Raw genomic sequence first — 16,646 nt, forward strand, 5'->3', positions numbered from 1 at the left:
TTAAATGTTTGGTAGAATCCACTTGTAAATCCATCTTGCCCTGATACTTTTTTCTTAGGAAGCTCATTTTTGACCTCTTCGATTTCTATTTCTAAAATAGGCTTATTTAGGTATTTTATTTCCTCTTCTGTTAATCTAGGCAGTTTATATTTTTATAAGTATTCTTCCATATATAACTGGGCAAAATAACTCTTGATAATTGCTTTGAATTCATCTTCAATATAGTCACTCTTTATTTTTGATACTAGTAATTTGCTTTTCTCTTTTTAAAATCATTAATGATTGGTTTATTTTATTGGTTTTTTCATAAAACCAACGTCTAGCTTTATTAGTTCCATGGTTTTCTTACATTTAATTTTATTAATCTCACCTTTAGTTAGGATTTCCTATTTCTTGTTTAATTAGGGATTTTTAGTTTGTTCTTTTTCTAGTTTTTTTTTAATTTCTGTCTTCTCTTTATTGATGTAAGCATTTAGAGATAAATTTTTCTCTGATGGCTGCTATTGCTGCATCCCATAGATTTTGGTATGTTGTCTCCTTATGATCTTTCTCTTTAATAAAATTACTTGATTCTGACTTGTTCTTTAACCCACTTATTCTTTAAGATTAGGTTATTTAGTCTCCAGTTAATTTTAAATCTGTGTAACCATGGTCCCTTATTGAATATTAGGATCTGAAAAGGATGCGTTTAATATTTTAACTTTTGTCTATTTAACTATAAAGTTCTTATGCCTAACAAATGGACAGTTTTTCTAAAGATACAGTGTACCACTGAAGGAAAGGCATATTCCTTTCTATTTCCATTCGATTCCACATGTCTATATAGCTATCTATAATAGCTAAGCTTTTATTCATCTCCTTGACTTCTTTCTTATTTATTTTTTGGTTAGACATCTAAAAAGTGTTTACAGTCATTCATCTTCATTCATTTTTACCTATATTTAAGTCTGTAGCTAGATGGTACAGTGGATAGACTGAGTGCTGGGCCTGGAGTCAGGAAATCCTGAGTTCAGATGGGCCTCAAACACTTTCTAGAGAGTTTGCCTCCATTTTCCGTACTGTAAAATGGTGGTAATGCATAATGGAGGTTTTTTTTTTAAGGATCAGAGGAGATAATTTTTTAAAGCACTTGTGCCTGGCACATAGTAGGTATTTAATATGTGTTTCTTTCCTTGTTTCCTACACACCGAATATGTATAAGGTAAATTTCAGGAACTCAAACAGGACCAAGAGAAGGCGGACCAAGAAAGGCTTCTTACAGAAGATGGGATTTTAGTTGAGACATGAAGGAAGCTGGTGAAACCCAGAGGCAGAGATGAGGGGTGGGAGCCAGTGAAAATGCAGTCTGGAGATGGAGAGTCACCTGTGAGGAACAGCAGGGAGGCCAGGGTCACTGGATGCTGAGAACATGGAGCGGAATAAGGGGGGAGGGATGGGGCAGGAGGAGCTCTCAGGGGTGACCAGTCTGGTGGGTGACAGCCTGGGGGAATTCAAACCCTGGGGTGGAGTTTGGAAGATTGGGAGGAGTCTAGGGCAGAAGGGTCCTTCTGGTCGCAATTGTGTTCCATTTGGTGGAAGGCAGGGCTTGGGGCATAGAGGGCGAGGGAGGCAGGCAGGGTCCTGAGGCCTTAGCCTTGGGTGCCGCTGGAGGAAAGCTCTGATTTGGGGGCCTCAGAGGTGAGGCAAGGCTGGGCTTTGGGGACCAGGAGGACCCATCCAAAGCAGGCTGGCTGAAAACCAGAGCCCTTGGAGCTGAGATTTCTCTGCCTTCTTTCCTTGGTGCCGAGATCCCTGTCTTTCGGAAGGTGTCTCTGCGGGTTCAGGTCCCTGGTAGGTCTGAGTGAGGATCCCTCATCGCCTCCTGCTTTTGCTGGCTGCCCTTTCCATGGGGCCTCATCTTCCCCATTTGTCCTTCAGTGATGCCAGGAGCAAGCCTCCTCAGGTCTGGCTCCTGGGGCTGCTTCCTGCCCCTGCTACTTGTCCAGGTTTCCCAGCACATCCTAAAGAACCTAGGGTGCTATCCCCACCTTTCCAATTGGGTCACAGTTGTTGGACTTTCCTGTCTCCTCACTCATAGTGTTACTTAGATGGAGAGTTCTTAGGAGTAAATGAAGCTGTAACTGTTCTCATCCCATCTGGGATCCCAAGGGCCTTCTCCTTTTTGGGCTCTGTTGGCAAGGAGAGTGGGGCTGAAGAGAAGGAATAAATGAGGATGGGAAAGAGTCTTTGTAATTCCTCTGGGACCTCATGCTCTATAAATCCATGCAGACCATTGTCCAGCCCAGGAAAGACATCTCCCCCGTGTTCCTTGTCCCTCTTCAGCTCAACCTTCAGAGGACCAAGGCCTGGCCCAAGCAGGGAGCCTGGAGCCAGAAGGAATGGCCCTCGGGACCCAGACACCCTGGCCCCAGGTGAGTGCAGTCCATCCCCAGACCTGACCAGCATCAGCCAACGTGGCCATTTCCATCGACATGGAGGATGGTCTTTGAGGCTGGCCATCTCTTTTCTTTACAAAAATTGAATACGGTAGTAAGCATGCTGCTCTGCTCTCTTCTGTGTTTTGAAGTGTGTCAGTGGCACTTTTTCATCTTGGGCACTAACTCCTTCCTCCCTCACCCAGTTGCTACCCTCTGTGTTTTTTAGGTTCTCCCTCATTCCTATAGGCAAGGAGAACCACTTCACACATATCCATAGGCGCCACTACTTTGCTCTCTTTGTACATGCCTAGCTCACCTCCCGACACGCAAGTCCTCCCCTCTCTTCTGTTTCTTTTGGCCAAGATCTCCCCTGAAGCAAACAGTAAGTGACTTGCCCAGGGTCACACATCTATTACTTTTCTGAGATTGGAGATGAGCTTGGGTCTTTCTGATTCTAGTCCCGGCCTGATTCAATCTTCTGCCACCTAACTTCTGACACAAGAAGGTGGATGTTTTCCCCTTAAAGGTACTGAGACCCTCCTCCAGTCTTGGTGGCTCAGGGGACCAAAGGCTCAGGCTGTTAGTTTTACTTCGTGGTCTCCTGATTTCCCACAGCCACAACAAAGTCCAGATGTACCCTGATGCTCGGCTGATGTGATAGATTCTGATGAGAGCTTCACCAAGCTGAGGCTGGTTTAAAGATCGAGCAGTGACCTGCAGAGATGATAATTCAGTCAATCCAAGATGGAGAAGAACAGAGGGCCCAGAACAGAGCCTTGGGGAATATGAAAAAGTCGGGGTTGTGATGTGGTTGCCAGGCCACCAAAGGAGACTGAAAAAGTGTGGTCAGACACATAGGAGGTAAAGCAGGAGAGAAAACCACCACATGAGTGAGGATCCCAGAGGAGAGCATGGTCAACAGTGTTGTCTGAAGAAGAGAGGTCAGTTAGGAGGAGGACTGAGAAAAGACCTTCAGATTTGGCTATTAAGAGTTCAGTCATATCTTAGGAGAGTGAGGGGGAAAGCCAACTTGTCAGGGGCTGAGGAATGAGTGAGAGAGGAAAGTAGAGTCAAGACAGATTTTTCAAGGAGTTTGGCTAAGAAAAGAGGTAGAAGGACCTCAGGTGGGAGGGGTTAGTGAAGGTTTCCTTAAGAGTGGGGGAGACAGATATGTTTAAAGTCAGTAGGAAAGGAACCAGCTGATAGAAAAAGGTTAAAAAAAGAGAAACTGGGGGGGATGGTCAAGGGTACAAACTCTTGGAGAGGACAGGACAGGAGGGATCAAATGCCCTTGTAGATGGTTGGCCTTCACAAAGACAAGTCTCTCACTTTCTGAGAGAATGAAGGAAAGAAGCCAATGTAAGATCACATGAAGAGGTTCTGAAAAGGAGAGAATGCAAGTAGTTATTCACTCTACACTTACTGAGCATCTCCTATGTACCAGGGCACAGTATTTGCTGGTGGGTAGACAAAGAGAGGCAAACAGCAGTGCCTGCCCTCGAGGAGCTCACAGTCAAAGGGATGACATCAAGCACACAGTTACGTACAGACAGGTCAGTGCTGTTCTTTCTCGAAGAGGAAGAGGACCATGACATCAGACAGATGATGACATCAGACAGATGATGCCGTGACATGCAAGTGAATTGGATTTAAGTGAGGGAGGGCTGTGCAAAATGGGATGTGATTGAAAGAAGAAAAGCACTAGAATAAAGAGGACCTGGAAGAAGGTTCCTGTAGAAGGTGGGATTTTGGTTGAGACTTGAAAGGATCCAGGAGGCCAAAATGAGGAGGCAGAGAATTCTCAGCCATTTTGGAGAGGCAGAGAAAAGGCCCAGAGCCTAGATATGGCATATCTTCTTCCTGGCATAACAAGGAGGCAGGTGCCATTAGACCCAAGAGTTGGTAGTGGAAAGTAAAGTGTAAGAAGACTGCTTGCACTGAGTAAATATAATACAAAGAAGGATCATGACTCAGGAGACTCTAGTGAAAAGGAAAATTTTGTAAATTCTTGGGAATCTCAAAAAGTGGGAAACTAGTAACAAATTCTTTAATTATTCAGAAGTCCAACAATGGGATCAAAAGAAGCTGGAAGTGAAATTTGAATTACAAACAGAACCAATAAAATGCTTTAAGGAAGAAATCAAAATGATGACAAAGTGAAGATTTTTATCCCTGAGAAAAGGGATTGCTCCAAAATAATAGGACATCTGAAAAAGTGAAGCATGATTCTACTAGAAAATGGAAGAGTCTAACATACTAAGTTCATTAGCCAAGCACGAGTTCTGCATGTAGCAGGTTGGAAAAATAAATGACCTCTCCCAAGTATCAAGAGATTTACTGATCTGGCCACCCTTATATATGTTATCCATCAGTCTGCCCTCCTCACTCATCTTGTTGACTCTTAGTTCCAAATGTTTTAGAGTTCCAGGGGTATGTCTGATATTTTATTTTTCATAAACTATCAATCTCTGACCCTATTTAATAAAATAGTACATTTTTAATAAATGAAGATCTCCTTTCCCCATCATAGTTATTCTTATTTCTATATAACTAAATATTAAAGTGAGTGAATATATTCCATTAGCAAGTGAAAATAATCATAAAGCAAAAACGTAAAAATTTTTTTTGGCTATAACACACCTTTCCCAGCGCTGCCTCAGGCCCGCAGTATTGTAATAGATAATTCTTCACTTGACTGGAAACCAAATCTCACACCCCTCAGGCCAGGCCAGAATGTGAGTGACCTCTCTTAAGAATTCTTTTCTTCGGGGCAGCTAGGTGGTGCAGTAGAGGGAGCACTGGCCCTGGAGTCAGGAACACCTGAGTTCAAATCTGGCCTCTGGCTGGGTGTCCCCGGGCAAGTCATTTAACGCCATTGCCTAGCAAAAAGCAAAAGCAAAGAGTTCTTTTCTTGCTTTCATCTAGATAAGACTGACTTTAAGCTTTTTAAGAAATTAAGTAGGGGCAACTAGGTTATGCAGTTGATAGAGCACTGACCCTGTAGTCAGGAGGACCTGAGTTCAAATCTGGCCTCAGACACTTCTGGCTATGTGACTCTGGGCAAGTCACTTAACCCCGATTGCCTTTAAAAAAAAAAAAAAAAGAAATTAAGTAGATAACTCCTTTTACTTTACCCCTCTTCAGTAATCACTGGTAATGTTTTCTCCCCAAATACACAATACTTGGCAGCTTCTCACAAACTACTCGTATAATTCTCTTAACGTATCACTTATGGCCCTTCTGCTGAGGAGGAATTTCATGCCACCTCTCCTCCTTCACAGATTCTCACACCTCAGTGATAGAGCACATACCTTCTCCCTGGTTCCGTAGGGAGAAACATTTCTTAGTAAGATATTTCTCCAGCTTTTATTATTCCACCATGGTTCTAATTGCAAATGTAAAATACGTTTCTCAGCATTCCATTGGGCTGTTATTGACTATGGTTTCAAGTGTTGGCTGTGATGCTCATGACGGTTATATGAGTTTTGGGCAAGTCCCTTCTGTGCTTCAGTTTTCTCCTTCAAGTTGATAGGGTTAGACTAGATGAATTCTGGAGTCTCTCAGTTCTAAATCGTGACTTTTGATGGTTTAGGAGCTGGTGACATTCCAGGATGTGCTTGTGGACTTCACTGAGGAGGAGTGGGGCCTCCTGGACCATTCTCAGAAAGAGCTGTACAAGGAGGTCATGCTGGAGAATGTCCAGAACCTGCTGTCCCTGGGTAAGGACCGTGTCCTCTGGTAACTCTGAGGTACTAAGTCAGTAGCTCGGTACTCTTAATCCTGCCTACGAGAGCACGTTTATCCTCATTCCTTCATCCTTCCTTCAAATGCAGCCCAGATGGTGGGAAGGGAAAGGAAGAGAAGGGAATTTGCATTCTTTATATACCTGCTCCAAGTTTGAAGCTCAGCAGAGTACTTTATAATCATCATTTGATCCTCACGACAGCCCGGTGAATTTTGTACTCTTATTATCTCCATTTCATACTTGAGGTTACTAAGGCAAACATGCCTTGCCTACGAGCACACAGCTACCAAGTGTCCGAGGCTGATTTGAACTAGTGTTTCTGACTCCAAGTTCAGACCTTTTACCGCCACACTACCAACGGCCTCTGATTTCTATATAACAAATAATGGAATGTGTCCGTCCTTCTGTGAACAGGTGAGTAAAGGTGGACAGCCGCATGATCTCTGACCCCCCTTCGAAGATCCCCGAAACCAGTACCATGGAAACCATCTTTGAGTAGTCCTGGAAACCTTTGAATGGATGAAATAGATGAAATTCGATCTTTCTCTCTTCCCTCACCCTTTCCTTATTCCATATGCCCAGGGCTTCTAGTTCCTAGGGAAGAGTTGATCGGTCCTTTGTGGCAAGGGGATATACCAGGGATGCTAAAGCAAAAAGGCCTAAGGAACTCCTGTCCAGGTGAGTGAGATGAAAGTAGGTATCATGAAGGCTGTTATCACAAGAGGCTTCTGTGTGTTACAGTGAAGGGAGTTCTAGACTTGGGGGCAGGAACAGCTGACATGGAATTTGTTTTTAGACACATTTCAGCAGTGGGATCCTTGGCAAGTAATTGAACTTCTGAGCCTCAGTTTCCTCATCTGTAGTAAGGAAGAGGGGGGTGGACTTCATGATAAAACTATGATCCTATAATTATCATAATGAATGTGTGTGATATGAATCTACCCATAAAAACAGGAGGGTAACTGCATTAGAAATGCAAAGAAATGTATAGAACTAAAGAATCACAGAAAGAGGAAGGTGACCCATTTATACAACGCAAAATTGTAGCTGCTGTTTTTTGTTCTTGCAAAGATTTGGAAACAAGATGGTGCCCATGTATTGGGAAATGACTGAAGAAATGCCAGTCTAAGAATATAATGAAACATTATGGAATCATAAGAAATGGTGAAAGGCACAGTGTCAAAGAAACCCGGGAAAAATTGCCTGAACTGACGTAGGGAGATGTCAGCAGAACTAGAACAGTTTATACTGTAGCAACATTTATCAATACAGTGAACAACCATGACTCTGAAACCGTAGTTTCCCAATCTTCTGTTCTAAGAACTCTTTTCTAGAACAAAAAGAAAGTGTGTTGTGAAGCTCCACCTAGCCCGTCATTTATTCTGTTCCTCATAATATTTTAAATTTATGTATCAAGTGCTTGCTATAATGACCTGGATAACTTTTTACCCCACAAAGATCCAAATTAATGCTGTCATTCACATAATATAAAACATAGTTATATGTTTTATAAAACAAAATTTTATTCTACTTTCAGTTATAAAAATTTACTGTGGGGCTTTCTGTAAGCATTTTTTTTTCAATCCAGTAAGATTTCATGCTTACTATTACTTATAAGACTTAAATTCAGAGTTATTTTACAGATTTTGGTGAATAGGCATGGTATTTTTAATCAAATAAATTACAACTTTGATAAGGTTGAACAGAACATAACATAGGAAGTTAATTTCAAAGTTGGACTTTTTTGACTGAACAGAAGTTGGCAGTATTTGCTTAAACGCCTAACAAACCCAGCCTTCAGTTCGGTTCTGCATCAATTTGATTTAACAACAACAACAATAATAATAATGATAATAATAATAACAATAACAATAACAATTATAACTGATATTCCTGTGGTGTCTACTCTGTACCCCTTACTGGGCTAAGTGCATTAAAGAATTATCTCGTTTGGTGTTCACAGCAATGCTGAGAGAGGGATGCTGTTTTTATCTCCATTTTGTAATTGAGGAAAACAAGGCGTGTGGTGTTTCAGTGACTTGTCCAGGCTCACGGTGCTAGTCAGATTCTGTTGAGGGATTTGAACACTCCTCTTTCTGACTGCTAGTCCCAATTCTCTATCCACTTTACTCCCCGACAGTTGTCTCTTTGCATAAATTTGCATTATGCAAATCAAACCCCAAGGAGCTGCAGTACTTCAGGGTGACAGCATCAGGGTCCTCCGCTGTAGGCCCTGAAGCTGCTCTGGCTGCAGAACCACAGAGAAGGGGTGCCCAGCAAGAAGAGAAGGTCTGTAGAAGGGTCCACTTGGGTTAAGCAAGCATTGGCTGTGTTTCAATTTGTAATGAAAATATAGCATAAATAGTCCCTTACGTATAGATGAGGTGGAAAATGGTTGATTATTGTCCTTCATTCTTGAAAAGAGCCGAAATGACATCCCTAGGTTGAAGTCAAGTTACAGTGTGTCCAGCTGTGGCTGGTCAGAATAGTATGAGCTCAGAAGGCTCTAGCACAGGTCAGGCACAAACAGTCCATGTGAACATTTGGGGTGGATTCTCTAAATTGGCGCGACTCATGTTTCTTTTGAGCTACTTCAACTCTGTTTTGCTCGTGGAGCACAGCACCTTCTCTGATGAGGGCACACCATGCTGAGTGGTCCGGTGGGAGTGTCTCCCATGTCACACAATCAATTCCAAAGTTCTTGAGATACACCTGGAGAGTGTCCTTGTATTGCTGCTTCTGACCACCACGTGAATGTTTGCACTGTGTGAGTTTTCCATAACATACTCCTTTTGGCAAGCATATGTTTTGCATTCGGACGATGTGGGCAGCTCGTCAGAGTTGCACTCTCTGAAGCAGAGTGTGAATGCTTGGCAGTTCGGTTCTAGAAAGGACCTCAGGGTCTGGCACCTTATCCTGCCAGGTGATCTTCAGAATCTTCTTAAGGCAATTCAAACGGAAGCGATTCAGTCCTGGAATGGTGCTGGGATACTGTTCAGGTTTCAGTTTCACAAGCATACAATGAGGTCAGCACAATGGCTCTATAGATTTTCAGTTTAGCAGTCAGTCTGATACCTCTTCTCTCCCACACTTTCCTTCGAAGCCTCCCAGACATTGAGCTAGCTCTACTAATGTGTGCATCAACCTAATTATCAATGTGTACATCCATGGAAAGTGCACTACCAAGGTAAGTGAACTTATTCACAGCATTCCAAACTTCTCCATTTGCTGTAACTGATGGTTCCACATGTGGACGGTGTGGTGCTGGCTGGTGGAGAACCTGTGTTTTTTTGTTGTTAATTGTTAGGTCAAAATTAGCACGAGCAACTGATCTGTACTTTGTTGCATCTCAGCTGCAGAGATTGCATAGAGTACATAATCGTGTTCGAACCAAAAAGTCATGTATCAATTCTCCCTCTACTTTAGTCTTAGCTTGTAACTTTTTAAAATCAAATAGTTTATCATCAGTGTGGTAGCTGACCTTGATGCCCTGTTCGTCCCCATTGAAATCATCTGAGAACATTGCTGAAAACATCATGCTAAAAAACACAGGAGCATGGAAGCACAGCGCCCTGCTTCGCTCCGTTGGTGATTGGGAAAGTGCAAGAGTATTGTCCATTATCCAGAACCCAGGCAGGCATACCTTCATGAAATTGACATAGAATACTGATGACCTTCTCTGGGAAACCAAATTTTGATATAATTTTCCCTAAGCCCTCACAAGTGGCAGTATCAAAGGCCTTGGTCAGATGGACAGACATTGTGTACAGACCTCTGTTCTGCTCCTGGCATTTCTTCTGGAGTTGTCGGGCAGCAGACACTGTTATCAACCATTCCCTGGCCCTTTCTGAAGCTACAGTGGCTCTCAGGTAGATGACCATCTTTGAGGTGAAGGATCAGCTTTTAAGGAGGACTCTGGCAAGAATCTTGCCGGCAGTGCCTAAGAGAGAGACCCCTTGTGATTGTCACAGGACAATCTATTTCCTTTACATTTATGGAGATGGACAACGGAGGCATCCTTGAACTCCTGGGGGATAACATCTCTTTTTGAGATGGAAACAATTTTTTTTAGCCCCCAAACAACGAATAAATGAGCAGTTACTATATAAAATATTTATTTCTCTTGGCTAATGACGAGTTGTATATTAAAGGTAAATGTACTTAAAGTTGAATTGCATATTTGCTTTAGTTTTTTTTATTAAACCACTTTTATATGTAAAACAACCTTTGTGGGGGCAGCTGGGTGGCACAGTGCACAGAGCTCCAGCCTTGGAGTCAGGAGAACCTGAGTTCAAATCTGGCCTCAGACACTTGACACTTACCCAGCTGTGTGTGACCCTGGGCAAGTCATTTAACCCTAACTGCCTCACCAAAAAGCAAAATAATAATAATAATAATAATTACCTTTGTAAGGAAAGAACTCTTCAGACTAACTTTCTTCTTTCTACCACTGGCACACTGGCTGCACTCTCACAGAAACTCTATGGAATAACTGACTTGGCTTGCCAACTAATTCCTTTGAAAATCTGCTAGATAGAAAAATAGCAACATAAGCAGAAGATAAGTTCAAATCAGAAAGTAGACTTAACACAGCAATGAGAAGCAATGGACAGTCTGTTTTTGTAGAATGTGTGTGATGGTCCATGGTGGTTCAAGGTAGATTCTAATGCTAATGCCTAGTGATTGTTTTTCAAAACCCTACCGTCTACACTGGAAGAATGCAAATATTTGTGACTTCTTGTGTGGTGATTACAACATTGCCACTGACTGCGATAACTCTGGAGGAGAGAGTGAAGCCTACAACTTCTTCCAGTTCTGCCTTATTTAAATCCAATTTACACATGAATCAAAGGACATATTACCATTTTACCTATCTAAAAGTCCTATAGGGACAGGCAAGTGATGAAGCAGCAGGCGGGGATACACTGGGAGCTGCGGTCACAATCCTGCACACAGGCAGCCCAGGCCATAAGGTCATCTTCTCACTGGAAGCGGCAGCAGGATTCGGCAGCCCCCTGGGTGTCTGAGCAACCTCTTAAAGATTGCACCGCTCAGCTCCTGGTGTGAGGAAGAGACTAGAAAAGGTACCCTAGGGGCAGCTAGGTGGCACAGTGGATAGAGCTCTGGCCTTGGAGTCAGGAGGACCTGAATTCAAATCCAACCTCAGACACTTGACACTAGCTGTGTGACCCTGGGTAAGTCACTTAACCCCAATTGCCTCACCATAGGAAAAAAAAGGCGCCCTAAAAATTGTCTGCTTACCCAACCCTGGCCTGATTATTGTAGCAGGCGGGAATCCCACCGTATGGTTGAAACACAAAAAAATGTACAAAAATGTCTGCAAAGAGGATTCCACTCATCATTGGCACATGGAATGTGCTCACATTTAGAGACAACACAAAATCCAGTACAACTGAAAGACAAACAGCTCTTCTTGCAAGAAAACTCAGCAGGTATCACATCTAAATAGCAGCCCTGAGTGAAAAAAGGCTGGTAAATGAAGGCCAGCTTATCAAAGTTGGAGCTGCATACACATTTTTCTGGAGTGGTCACAATGAAGGGGAGTGCCATGAAGGTGGTGTAGGTTTTGCGATCAAAACTAATCTAGTCCATAAACTTGTATACCTGCCAGAGGGAGTGACTCGTGGCAATGCATTTGCCACTTGCAGGAAAATGTCACGTCACCCTCATCATTGCCCATGCTCCCACCATGATGAACCTTGATGAAGTCAAAGAAAAATTTTATGAAGACCTGGAGACCCTTATCATCAATGTGCCAAAAGAGGACAAGCTTATAATTCTGGGTGACTTTAATGCCAAAGTAGGATCAGACTACCAGATGTGTCAGGGAGTCCTTGAGAGGAATGGAGTTGGTCACTTACTACTGAAGACTTGTGCATCTCATGACCTTCTCATCATGAACACTGTCTTCCATTTACTTAAATGCAATAAAGCTTCATGAATGCACCTTTGTGGTAAACATTGGAATTTAATAATTTATGTGATTGTAAGAAGAGACAGAAGGGATGTGAGAGTGATGAAGACAACATGTGGCACAGAGTGCTGGACTGATCATAGACTTATCCTCTCTAAGCTAAATATTCACATTCAACAAAAGCATCAGCCCCAAGGCAAAATGACTACCAGAAGAATCAATGTCAACAGATTAGAGCCCTTCTCGGAGAGGCAACAGTGTGTTGCTACCTTGGAGGGAAAGCTGAGCCAACACATAGTTGGCAACAGTGGAGCAGAAAAGGAGTGGGCAGCTTTCAGAAATTTGGCGTATAGCACTACATTTGCTCATCTGGGTCAGAACACTCACAAACATAGATTGGTTTGATGAAAATGATGGAGAAGTTCAGAAACTAAATGAAAAACAAGAACTCCACAGGGTTTGCCAGCAGAATAGTGCAATAGAAGGCAGCATTTAATTCCATAAAAAGTAAAGTACAAGCACAGCTTAGAGAGATGCAGGATTCTTGGCTCAGTAGGAAAGCAGATGAAATTCAGTTTTATGTTCATAGTAACAATCCAAAGCACTTCTGTGATGCCCTGAAGGCTATATATGGGTCAAAAACCTATGGTGCAGCTCAACTATTCAGTGCTGTTGGAGCTTCACTGATCAATGATAAGAACATGATCCTGGATAGATGGGCTGAACACTTCCATAGTGTTCTCAACGGACCATCATCAGTCAGTGCTGAAGCCATTGTTTACCATAGGTTGAAGTCAGTCACTCTCTAGATGAATTTCCAACTGAAGAAGAGGTTTTGAATGCCCTTAGGCTCCTTTGGTGCTGATTATTATTCCAGCTGAGATTTACAAGGTAGGGCGTCCATCGCTCCTACAAAAGCTGACTGAAATTTTCCAAGTTATTTGGCTAGAGGAGGTCATCCCCTGGGCATTCAAGGATGCCTCCATTGTCCATCTCTGTAAAGGTAAAAGAAATAGATTGTCCTGTGACAATCATAAGAGGTCTCTCTCTTAGTCATTGCTAGCAAGATTCTTTTCAGAGTCTTCCTTAATAGACTGAATTGTTTTAGGAAGATTCTGAAGATCACCAGGCAGGATGAGATACCAGGCACTGAAGTCATTTCTTGAACTAAACTGTCAAGCATTCAAACTCTATTTCAGATGGGCTGGCCATATTGTTCGAATGCAAAACATACGTTTGCCAAAAAGAGTATGTTATGGAGAGCTCACATAAGGCAAACGTTCACATGGTGGTCAGAAGAAGCAACACAAGGACAATCTCTTGAGAACTTTGGAATTGACTGTGTTACATGGGAGACGGTGGCACAGGACTGCTTAGCATGGCGTGCCCTCATCAAAAAAGGTGCTGTGCTCTATGAGCAGAGTAGAATTGAAGTAGCTCAAAAGAAATGCAAGATGCACAAATTTAGAGAATCCACCCCAAATGTTCACAAGGACTATTTGTACCCAACCTGTGGTAGAACATTCCAAGCTCCTGTTGGTCTGATCAGCCACAGTGGGACACACTGTAACTTGACTCCAGCATTGGGATAGCATTTTGGTCCTCCTTGAGAATGAAGGACTAACAACCAACCCTAATCGGACAACATGATTAGATAATATTACCAGGTAGCCGTGGAAGGAGGCAGCTACTCTAGTGCAAATGAGGATACTTCTGACCATCCGCTGGGAGTAGATTCGTACATGCATGTCAGGCTTTTATGGCCACATGAAAACAATTTGAGGACAAGTTGAGAAACCCATACAATATGTTACACTTAGAAGTGCTCAGTGATTGATGCAATAACTGCCAGAGTGCCAACATCATTCTATGACCAATCATGAAGGTTTAGAGTCACTGTGCAAATCCATTATGCCTCAAACATGCACATGCTTGTTGTTCAGGGGGAAAATGTATTGGTCAAAGAGAACGTTATACACAATAACAGCCACGTTGTGTGATGACTAATATTGATAAACTTAACACTTCCCAGCAATGCAAAGATCTAAGACATCTCCAAAGGCCTCGTGATGGAAAATGCTATCCACATCCAAAGAAAGAACTAGGGAATTTGAATTGCTATTTTTTTTCTCTTTTGAGTTTTGTTTCCTCTTTCTGGTGGTTCCTCCTATTGGTTCTAATTTTTACTTACAGCATCGTTAATGTGAAAATACATTTAATAGGAATATATATGTATAGCCTATATCAGACTGTGTGCCGTCTTGAGGAGGGTGGTGGCGAGGAAGGGGGAGAAAAATTTTAAACTCAAAAGCATATGCAAGTGATTGTTGATCAATTGAAAGAAAGAAAGAAAGAAAGAAAAGAAAATGTATTGGTCAAAAAACTGGGCAATTCTTTACTGCATATAATTTACCACTAAAGAATTTTAGCTAAAGTTCCTTGGACATCATGAACCATTAAATGGGCGATGGTGCTAGAGGACCAATAGTGAATCATGCTGTTCACTTCCTGACAGAAGGATCATGGACTCAAGATATGAGACATACGATAGATAGTGAACTAACATGAATATTTTGTACATGTGCAGCAAGTGGCTTAATATCTTTGGATCTGAATAGAGTATAAGAAAAGTTGGATGTAACACCGAATATTATTACATGGAAGTTAAAAAGAGAGAACCTGTTTCTCAGTTTAGCACATGGAATTGATCAGGAATGACCAAGTGATAGTGCCTCCAAACTGATCAGTACAGAATAGCAGAAGTTGACCTAGACTGACAAAATTATAAGTATAATCAAGTCAGTATGAGTATAATCAACAAGAGGCATTTGAAGAAAGTACATTAAAGAAAAGCCTTCTGGTATTGTGGCCAGAGCACACTCAGTCACAGGGTTTAAGTTCTAGTTTCAGCTGCAGCTCAGCCATTCTGAGCTCATCACCTGAGTTGTGAAGGTTAATGAGAATGCTAGGCCTTCCTGTGTCCCGCATTTGTTGTCAGGAGCCAATGTCATTGCTCTTTCTAATAAACCCTCTTAGGGTTGTGACCAAATGGCATTTCCAAAGATTGATTCTGCCTGTTTAAGTTTGAAAAGTTTTCTTTTTAACTGGGGAAATAGAACATAAATGAGTTTACTTTCTGCCATGCAAAGAAAGAACACATACTTAGGTGTGCATGTCTTCTTGTGTTTATATGATTGTTTATTTTCTTCAGTTGCAGAGACCATGTTTGAAGTAAATGAGATGACTACAAAACTGAGAGTTTTTGTGGAAGAATCTGGCCAGCAAAGATTCATGAGTGATGGTGCCTGTGACTTCGATTTGAGAGAAATCCACAACTCTGATATGAAAGTGGATAAAAATCCAGTGAGTCACTGTGAGTTGGAAAAAACAAGGAAGAGATTCAGACAGTCTTCAGTTCTAAATCACTGTAAGAAAATGACCTCATGGAATGACTGTTTTCAGAACAGTGAATATAGCAGGTGCTTTCCTGAACAGGTAAAGCTTTTTCATTCTCATGAGAAACTTACTGAAATGCAAATGTATCAAGGTAATCCATGGGAAATGGCCATCAGCTGGAGTTCAGACCTCATTAGACATCAGAAAAATGATACTGAAGAAGTGCTTTATGTAAGTAAAAATATGAAGACCTCCAGTCAGAACTCTAAACTTTTTACTCATCAGAACATTCACATTAGAAAGGAGCCTAATGAATATAATGCATATGAACCAACCGTATCCAATCTCTCAACTCTTCCTTACCATTCTAGATTTCATAATGTACTGAAGCCATATTCATATAATCAGTATGAGAAGACCTGTGGTTGGAACTCAGATCTTATTAGACATCAAAAGATTGATACTGGAGTGACCTTTTATAAATGTAATGAATGTGGGAAGGGTTTCTGCTACAAATCACTCCTTATTGGCCATCAGAGAATCCACACTGGAAAGAAATCTTTTGACTGTAATCAACGTGAAAAGGCTTTCAGACAGGTGTTGCATCTTTCTTTACATCAGAGAACCCACAGTGGAGAGAAACCTTATGAATGTAATCAGTGTGGAAAGGCTTTCCAATTTAACTCCCATCTTGCTGTACATCAGAGAATTCACACTGGAGAGAAACCTTATGAATGTAATCTATGTGTAAAAACTTTCACATATGGCTCCAGTCTTGTTAAACACCAGAGAATCCACACTGGAGAGAAACCTTATATATGTGAACAATGTGGGAAGGCTTTCAGATTCCGCTCCAGCCTTACTGATCATGAGAAAATCCACACGGGAGAGAAACCTCATGAATGTAATCAATGCGGAAAGGCTTTCAGACAGAGCTCCAATCTTGTTGCACATCAGAGAATCCACACTGGGGAGAAACTTTATGAATGTAATCAATGTGGAAGGGCTTTCACACAGAGCTCCAGTCTTGCTGCCCATCAGAGAATCCACACTGGAGAGAAACCTTTTGAATGTAAACAGTGTGGAAGGGCTTTCACAAAGAGCTGCAGTCTTGCTGATCATGAGAAAATACACAGTGGAGAGAAACCTTATA

The 16,646-nt window shown here is 41.9% G+C and overlaps 1 protein-coding gene across 2 annotated transcripts in view; it reads left to right on the top strand.

The window, feature by feature from the left end:
• The first annotated feature begins 2,201 nt into the window (after nt 1-2,201).
• Nucleotides 2,202-16,646, top strand: part of LOC114041533 (zinc finger protein 391-like) — a 15,602-nt gene continuing 1,157 nt past the window's right edge. Inside the window, exons 1-4 of one of the 2 annotated variants that reach the window (XM_027860023.1) lie at nt 2,202-2,411; nt 6,010-6,136; nt 6,745-6,840; nt 15,309-16,646. The exon at nt 15,309-16,646 is cut by the window's right edge and continues 1,157 nt beyond it. In XM_027860023.1, the coding sequence (XP_027715824.1) occupies nt 2,379-2,411; nt 6,010-6,136; nt 6,745-6,840; nt 15,309-16,646 (1,594 nt within the window). In that variant the 5' untranslated portion in view covers nt 2,202-2,378. The remainder of the gene's footprint in view (nt 2,412-6,009; nt 6,137-6,744; nt 6,841-15,308) is intronic. The other variant, XM_027860024.1, reaches the window with a different exon arrangement.

This window comes from Vombatus ursinus, unplaced genomic scaffold, assembly GCF_900497805.2.
Source record: "Vombatus ursinus unplaced genomic scaffold, bare-nosed wombat genome assembly UNPS02014175.1, whole genome shotgun sequence".
Lineage (NCBI taxonomy): Eukaryota > Metazoa > Chordata > Mammalia > Diprotodontia > Vombatidae > Vombatus > Vombatus ursinus.